General features: G+C 42.2%; 1 protein-coding gene across 1 annotated transcript in view; it reads right to left on the minus strand.

The window, feature by feature from the left end:
* Positions 1-727, minus strand: part of LDAH (lipid droplet associated hydrolase) — a 120,242-nt gene extending 119,515 nt beyond the window's left edge. Inside the window, exon 1 of the mRNA XM_082047427.1 lies at positions 597-727. Within this exon, the coding sequence (XP_081903553.1) occupies positions 597-630 (34 nt within the window). The 5' untranslated portion in view covers positions 631-727. The remainder of the gene's footprint in view (positions 1-596) is intronic.
* Positions 728-9,540: the final 8,813 nt, after the last annotated feature.

Consider the following 9,540-nt stretch of genomic DNA (forward strand, 5'->3'; position numbering starts at 1 on the left):
AACTTATATGCCTGATTTATAGGCCCTTCAGGCTACAGACGTTTTCTTCCTACCTGTTTTATAACTTGCTGCTTAGATAATGAGCATCAGTGAGCTCGAAGAGATGTGCCACAGGAACAAGTACCGACATATAAAACAAACACTACAAGTGGCATCACCGCATCTATTTTCTGGAAAAGTAGATGCCGCACAGGACTTGTTTCTTGAATTCTCCTTCTAATCCATGGAAAAACAAGCCAAGGGAGCACACACGAAGCACTGCTTACTGCATGGGATGTGCTGTTCCACCCCGAACCTCACGCCTAGAAATCGCCAACGCTATTCAGTGGAACACGAGTGTATCAACCTGATTCCTGCTGGGCCGTTACATAAGGGCTGGGGGACACTGAGCCCCGGCCCACGGGCACCGCCCCAACCCCTGGGAACCGGCTCGGCGAGGCCCAGGGCCGATCGCTGCACGACACGGGGACCCGACACCGGGCAGGGAGGGGAAGGGAGGGGATGGAAAGGGAGGTCCCCGCCACCCCGGCCCTCCGCCCGCCCTCCGCGCTGTGCCCCGAGGCGGCGGGGAGGGGAGCGACACGGCCGGCACGTACCTTCCCCCTTGGCGGGCTCCCCGACACCCAGCATAGCGGCGGCGAGGCGGCAGCCGGGGCCAGCGGAGTCTGCCAACGCCGGGCGGAAGCAGCCGGCGAGGCCGCGCAGGGCGGCGGCGGGAGGAGGAGGCGGGTGCGGCGGGGCCGCTCCTTCCGCCTGGGCCGAGCGGGGTGGGCTGAGGCCGGCCCCGCCTCCTGCCGCCACCGCGCGGCTTCTCCCGAGGCGGGGGGACAGCCCTTCCCGGGCGGACACCCGGGGCAGCGCCGCCCCTGCCTGCCGGCCCGAGCCGTGGGGCGACCGGGCGGCCGTTCCGAAGTGGGAGTCGGCGTCCCCCCCGGCCCTCGGTGTCCGCCGCCCGGCAGGGAAAGGTCGGAGCAAGAGCTGAGCTCCCCCGAGCCGCACGTCCTGGGGGGTTTCCTTCAGTTTTTTTCATTCACGCTTGGCCAAACCTTACGGTTTCGTCGGGAATTCTGGCATTGAAAACGAAAAAACGTAGTGTTGAAAAAAGTAAAGCAAGCTGAGGTGCTTATAAAGATGCAGAGAAGGGGTAGCAGGAGCACAGTGTCATTATTTAAAGTGTTTCAAGTTGCATCTAAATGAGGAGACTGGACCTGAGCACCTGGATGACACCACCATGGTAAAGAAGGCTCAAAAACAACAAAGATTTTGAGGGTCAGCTTGCAAAATCCTGCAAGTTCATGCCATGGAGTTGCAATGAAGTGTGGAAGGAGCTCTGGGAAAATAACACTAATGAAAAACCTAAACTCTGTGTTTGTTAGAGGACCTTAGGGAGGTTTTCATGCTCAAATGCTGCTCTTTTGAGAAATGTGTTGGAGGAGCTGTTTCCAGTTAGAAGTTGTGGGATAAGGTAAAAAGAAAATAAATTTAATAATAGGAAATTTGGACAATCATATGGTGTTTATCCAGGAGTTACAGAGGGATTCAGGTATAAAACAGTTGTAGTGCTGAACAGGACGTGTACCCACGTGCTAGAGATGGCGTTGGAGGGCCAGAACCAAAGCATCCAAGCATCAAAACATCCAAGCAACCAAGAGGATCCCCCAAGGTTGATGCACATGACGATCAAATTGGTGGAAGGAATAACAAAGACAAGAGCAAGTGGAACAGGAATAAATATGATGTACCAGAGAAACATCAGCATTGTTATATATGGAGGGACATTGTGCCTTGGAATCAGTGGGAGTCTTTGGACGAGCCAAGTGACCACGCTTAGCTAAGGCAATCCACATTGATGACCCTGGATTTCCAAAAGGTGTTGGGCAAGAGCTTTTGTCAAAGATTCTAAGAAGACTCAGCTGTCGTGGGATAAAGATTATGACCTCCAGATGGATGGATACCCAGTGAAAAGATAGGGAAGAAAAGGTAGGAATAGATCACCAGCTTTTTCAACTGGTTGGCGTAACACGTAGAGTTGTACAGGAATTTGTGTGAACATCAGTACTGTTCAATGTAGTCATGAGCAGCCTGGAAATGGGGGTGGATAGTGGAGTTGTGAAATCTGTTGTTCGTACTGAGTTATTCAGGTTAGTAAAAATAAGTCAGGTTGCAGAAGGACCTCTGAATTCCTACTGATAGAGCAGTAAATTTATAACGTGTTGACATGTGAGATAACACTGTTTAAGCAGAAGAAAAGGCTCTAAACAAATGATTGCTCTTCATGTGTGAGACCTTGGAGTAACAACAGATGCTCCATGAAATCTCAGTGGTTTGTGCTTGGCAGTGGTCAAAATCAAGTAAGATTTGGTAACCATTTGGAAATGGACACCATAATTCTTTCTCTGCTTGGACAGGGTCTGCAGCTCTAGCAGTTCCCATCTCTCAGAAAGGGTACAAAAAGCTGCAATAGATGTTGAAAAATGTGCCAAAGCTTTTCATGAGTCTGAAATTCTTTTGTATGGAGAGCACTAAATAAAATGGAAGTCTGAAGACAAACTGATGGGAAAAGGAGGCTGGGGAAATAATGGCAAAAGCCTGTACAGTGGTGTGTGAAACTGAGTTGCATGGACAGTGATTCCTCATTGTTTTTTCTAATGTGAAACTGGGAAAAGCAAATTAAGTTGATAGGCAGCAATTTCAAAACAAGAAGTATTTTAATGTAGTGTTAAACTTTGTTGGAAATGTCACAGATTCCTAAACGTTTGCAAGGGTTTGCAAAAAGATAAGGCAGATTTATGGAAGGCAAATCCATCAGTGGCTATTAAACATGAAGATGCTGCTTAAAGGCTCAGGAAGCCCCAGGAGCCATCAGTCTTCTGGAGGTTGTTCCAGGGAAACAGCCCAATTTGCTTGGTCTTTCCTTGTCTATCCGATGCTATCAGAGACATTTCAGGTTCCTATTTTCAGCTAATGTTGCTTTTTCTGAAATTCGTGCCAAGTCCTGCAGCCCATTTCTTATTCCAGAACTCATACTAATGTGCATTTAAAATATCAAAGGGCCACCTAGTTGCTTGAGGTACTGTCGATCAGAGTACACTGTTTTATTAAACTGTTTTATTATAAAACTCGTCAGCAGCAGGTAAGCACATGGGTGAATATTAAAATAATGACCGTGTGTATTACATCTGACGTGAACTGGAGTTGTGAAGTTCCTACAGTGAAGTCACAAAAAATACTTTCTTTCACTTTTCTACTGAAGAGCGAGACCAAGTTTGCCCTGGTGTGTTCTGAATGAATGTTTGAAGGAATCGGAATTCCACAGCTCTTTCGTGGGTTTTACACATTAATTTCTGTGTTCTTTAATAAATCATTTCTGTGTTTTGGTATTTGGGTTCCCCACTTAAAAATATTAGTAAAAATAGCATAAAATGCAAGGCTTAGATGCAAATTCTGAGGTTGCTGGCTTTGCCTCTTTGCCAGAGGATCAACTATTAGGCTTTTGCTCAGTGGTTTGTGATCTGATTGCTTAGCTGTGATGAGGGCAGATGACAGAAAGTGGGAGGACAGGGTCTGAATGGTCACTGCCAGTATGATCATGCCGATATTCTGTTTATCAGTTGCTGTGTTTTGAATTGGCTAGGCTTATTTTCTTAGATTTATTTGAATAGCTGAGATAGATTTCCTCACAGGAGTGTAAGCCATAAAGTTATGTGTGGTTTGGTATATGTTTTTAGAGGGCAGGTACTCGGTGACTTTTAATTTCTTAAGTGAGACCATAAAATAGCTGATCAGCATGAAATTTCATCGTGGTTTACACTGGGGAAGGGACTGCATGACAAACCCTTCCGCTGGGAATATATCGCATAGGGGTGGCCTAAAGCATCTCGTGCGTTTTGTTCTAACAAGGTGCTGTGATGCATTTGCATTGCTCAAGAATTTGCTTATATGCACCATTAACTTTACCACTACTAATAATAATTTAGCATAAGATAGCTATTTGTTGGTTTGTTTTCTGCCTTGATATATGTACTGTGCTCTTTTGGTAGGTGTTATTTGTGAATTAATGTTTCTGAATAATACAGTAACTTTATAGATTACAGACGTCTAGTTCATCTGGGTGTAACAAAAATAGAGGTTAATCAAACCAACATCTATGCTAAAGAATCAATAATCTAGTGGTGGGATTTAAGAAGTAAATGAAGCAGGTGGTGCAGATATTTTGAGGGCAACATATCTTTTGCTTAGTAGCCCATTGTCTTCGCTCATCACTTGCCCTAGTTCCTGTGTACTTAACTGTGACATTAGGCAGTAATTCCTTTTATCACCATAATTGATTTTTAGATATGTATTTCTATCACTTACATCCTCACATAAGGGAAGAAATGTCCTTACTGCCTTAAAAACACCAGTTCCCCAATTTATGAACTCAATTCTTAAGCCAAGTTTCTGGGTATGAAGTAGGACTCAAAGACTTCCAGTCAAGCACCATCATTCCATCTAGAGAATGTATTTGCAGGAGATCACAAACTGTTTCTAGTTTTCTAGTTTCTGTTTGCATATTTTTTAAGTTTAGCAGTAAAGTGAGACATTATATATGAATGCATACATACATATCGATAAGACACACCTGCTGATGTACTGTTTTCAGTAATTTTTCTGCAAATATGAAAAACAGTCATCTTAATACTCACCGATTCATATAAATGCCTTTACCCTCGAGCTCTTTGTTGCTTCTGTTTTCTGGTGCTTTGAATGCAATGGAAAGATGATTCTGGTCTGTGTGGCTCCTCTTCGATGCACTCACAGAAATGAATGAAATAAATTAAAGGTGATAAAGAGAAAGGTGATACTGTAAGAGTAGCCTATAGTCAAGATACAAGAATTCAGTGATTCTGTTATAGTTAAAACATTAGTCTTAATGTTGCTAAAGCAGAGCATTTTTGGAAACAGTTTCCCAAAAGCAGAATTACAATAGAGATAAACTGGACCTGTCACAGGACACTGATGTACTGCTATTTGAAGAAATCCATGTGTTGCTAATATTTTAAATTACCTGTTTAATCAGTGAGAGAAAAATAACTGTCTCTGTGCAACTTTATGTCCAGCTTCCATGACAATTTTTATTTATTTACAATTCTGTTTCCCTTTTTAAAATTATTATTGTTTTTCCTGTTCTTTGAACTCACACTGTACTAGGTAAATGGAGAAATTTGACTGCACAGGGAAGGCAAACAATAGATTGCAACATTTGCATCCTGAGTAGATTTTTCAGTTGAACTATTCACTCCCTTAGTATTAAATATCTCAAACCTCTTTATACCAGGATCTTAAGATTGTAAAAATATACATGGATCATATGAATACTTAGATTGTTCATGGAAGTAGATTTCACACTGAGCAGTTAAGTTATTGTGTGCATACTCATTTTGTCTAAATACTGTCTTTCAGAAGCATGTAAAAAAAATTCCTTGTGGTTTGCAAATTACTTTTTTTTTTTTTAATTACAGAGCAGTTGGACATGCATGGATTTTAAAATTATGACTTAGAAGTGATGGCCTAGAGACAACAAAATGTTTCAAGTAGTTGCATTATCAGCTCCCGAAACAACTGAAACAGAGATTGCAAATAAAAAACTTCTTCCAAAGATTAAGCTGATTTTACATGTAGTTAATGTAAGAAAGAGAAGCATTCAGTAGGAAAAGGTTATTTTTTCATATCTGTATGGAAAAAAATTGACTTGACATGACTTGATTGGCTCACTGTGCTTTTACATGTGGGGACATACAGACCTTGTGTTATGCATCTGAGTATGTTCACAATAATATTTTAGTATTTATTGCTGTATTATAAGTCTAAAAAAGCTAACTGCAAGCATTTGGAAAATCAAGTTAATTGGAGGTTGTATATTTTTATATGTCGTATATATAATATTGCTCTCATGTGATTCTTTTTTTAAGTATATAACACCAGAGTACAGCAAACACAAAACTTGGCGCATGTGAATGGTCTCACCTAAAACGATGGTCCCAGAGCTTCTGAGCATGCCTAGACTTTAGTTATATGAACAACCCTCTTGAAAACAGTGAGATTCAAGTGGCTTCATGTTTGGTTAGATCAGGGTTGAATGGAGTAAGTAGGGCCAGTTTAAGCTAGGGATAGGGAAAAAAAAGAATTTATGTCATGAAAACCTGAGGTAGTGCTTTATAAGGTTAGATCTTCCTGAGTATTTCGCATGTTGTAGAATAGAGTTACAGAATAGAATTATAGAATCATTTTGGTTGGAAGAGGCCCTCAAGATCATTGAGTCCAAACGTTACCCTAACACTGGCACTGAACCACATCCCTTAGAACCTCATCTACATGTCTTTTAAACACCTCCAGGGATGGTGACTCCACCACTGCCCTGGGCAGCCTGTTCCAATGCCTGACAACCATTTCTGTGACGAATTTTTTCCTTATATCCAATCTAAACCTCCCCTGGTGCAACTTGAGGCCATTTCCTCTTGTCCTATCACTTGTTACTTTGGAGGAGAGACCAACGCCCTCCATGCTACAACCTCCTTTCAGGTAGTTGTAGAGAGTGAGAAGGTCTCCCCTCAGCCTCCCTTTCTCCAGGATAAACAGCCCCAGGTCCCTCAGCCACTCCTTATCACACTTGTGCTCCAGGTGCTTCCCTGGTTATGTTTTTACTGCTAAATAAAACAGGACCAGTGAGTATCCTTCAGCACTAAACCACTGATTGTCCAGACTGTTAGCTCTTACACCATTTTCTTGCATGGTTTGGGCCCATGAATACTCTTGTGAACAATCCTGGGTGCAGTTCAGGGTACAGGCTTGAACCAGGAGCCACATTTAGTAAGCTGGATGGAGAAGGCTGTGCCAGACTTGGCCTTTTTTACCTCACGTGGTCTTCCAAAGCTGTTGTAACAGGCTCTGCCCTCTCAACCATTGCACACTCTGATGCAGCACACACGCTTGGTTTCATGAAATAGAGAAATCTCAGTGGAGGGCTGCAACACAGTCTTTATGTTTTTCAGGCCCTTATAAATGAAAAAAAACCCTTCACAATATAATCATTATGCTTAATGGTCACAGTGGTACCCCCCAGGTCCAAAAGGAGACTTGGGCCAAGTATAGATGTGGCCAGACTGTGGCCCCTTGTCTAGTTAAGGGTCGCTGGTGCTGTTTCATTTAGGTGCAGGGCCATGGCCTCTCTGACAAGGCCCCAGTAGGAACCTTTCCGATAGCCACGTACCAGGAAGGCCATGAGAAATATTGGTGTTGAAACAAACACAAGCCTGGACTATTTTTGCTGGCAACAAATGAGAGGCACAATGACATTGAAACAGGCTCAAGGAGTTAGTTGGTAGTATCTCCAAGCACCAAATAAATCTGCAGGAGATAGGTTCTTCTGGCCAGGACCCTGGAGGCCATCTGTTGCGTACTTGTTTAGTAATGTAAATAACACAATAATTGCTATGACCTATATATTTAAGGCTATTTTCATAGTTCAGTTTAAAATACTTAATCCAAAGAAAGCACAATTAACATCCAAGCAAAATATAAAATACTCTTTACATGTCAACAGTTATATGATAGCAAATTCTGTTGAGGAACAGATGGTAGTGTCTTTGTTAATCTTGCCCCACAGGGTAGTGGAAATAGTTTTCAGGCAGCAGAGACAGAAAAAAGGAGCATATGTGTGGAAAGTAACATACAGAATGAGCTGTAACTGCGTAAATACATGAAAAAAAGGTTGCTGGTAAAACTTCCTGAAGAGACATTTGGTTTTTGAAAGTACCCACTAGTGTAAAATGTATTTGTAGTTAGCTGCTAATGCAGCTGTGTGTGCTGGAACAACTCACACAGCAACTGCCTCATATTTAATAGCTGCAAACTGTAATATGAAATAAAACACAGAATTTCATGAAAGTAAATTCCATTTATAAACACATTGGAGAATTAGTCAACTAATTTTTTTTTTTTCCTTTGCTTTCCTCTGTGCTATCTAAAACTGACCATGGGAACTGTAAGTCATAAATCACACCAAGGTTTGGCTAAGAGTCTTCATTAGAGATTTTCTTCTGTTTCAGGAGGTGCAGGTTTCAGCTCAAGTATAGAATTTAGTCTGTTGCGAAAAGTCATCTCTAGCACTAACAGTTGCCTGTGCCCGGTGAATCCCTTCCCTGCTTAGCCTTTGCAGAACAGTGAATTTTATTCTGAACTGTTATTTATGATTACCTGTGCGTGGTCTCCCACTAAGCAATCATAGTCCCATATGCAGAATTAGAGGCAGACAGTGAAATCTAAACCAGTAGAAACTGGCAAACTTTCCAAACACCTTTCTACACTTTTTCATGCTTGTTATTGATGCAACCAACTACATTTCCCCTGAGGTCAATATTCAGCAAAGACCTGCTGTGGTAATGTTTTGGTTTTAGTCCCTCAGCAGATAGTAAATTAAAATTCTTTATGCTTCAACCATTTTAAATATACAAAATTATTTTCTTTTACAACAGCTTTTGCACAAGTTTAGCTACATTAAATGCCTCAAAGCCTGTGTATGTTGTGTCTGTATCTTTGATAATAATGCAATATTATTAATGTTCTAGAACTGTATTCTCCTGGTGAAATACAAGCCAATACTGTGACCAGTGCCTTTTAATTTAGCAATGTCTTATAATTTTCACTTAGTGTATGTCAGTGTCACGTGAAAGAAAGTTCAACATTTTCAGATCCTCTTTCTCCCTTCCCTGCCACCATTATATTGGTTCAGTACTTTATAGTGTGCAGTAGGTGACATTTATTTTCGGTTTCCTTGTGTAATTTTACAAAGACATGTAGTTCCAAAGCAAACATGAAGTTTAGACATCTAAAGAAAAAGAGGTCACCCTGTCTGCTCCTGAGTCTTCCACAAATGGCGAACAGAGAACATGGACAAGTGTAGGGAGGTAGATAGAATTTTACTCTAAAGCATGGGACAGACAAAACAAATTTTTAATTTTTCATCTTTTATATCTGCACTTTTAAACTACACTTACAGATTCTCAGACTCAGGGATGGATGACGTTGGAAGGGACCTCCAAAGACCATATAGACCAGTGCCTCTACTCAATCCAGGGTCAGCTGCAGCAGGTTGCTCATGGTATTGTGACCAGTTGGGTTTTGCATCTCCCCAAGAATGGAGACTCCACAAGTTTTCTGGGCACCTTCTTTTCCTAACACAGCCCCAGGATACTATTGGCCTTCCTTGCTTCAGGTTCTTCTCTGCAAAGCTGCTTTCCCACTAGTTGGTCCCCATCGTGCACAGGTGTGTGGGGTTATTCCTTTTCCTGGTGCAGGACTTGGTGCTTTGTGGAACTGCAAGAGGTTCCTTTCTGTGCATCTCTGCAACCCATCAAGGTTCCTATGAATGGCAGCACTCTACCTCCACTACTCCCAGTTTTGCCCAGGGTGCGATCTGCCCTGTTGTTCAGATCAAGAATGCAGAGGTTAAACTGTACTGATCCCAGTTATCGAACCCTGGGTGCACTATTGGTGCCTTCA

Source organism: Streptopelia decaocto (assembly GCF_964273445.1).
Source record: "Streptopelia decaocto genome assembly, chromosome: 3".
NCBI lineage: Eukaryota > Metazoa > Chordata > Aves > Columbiformes > Columbidae > Streptopelia > Streptopelia decaocto.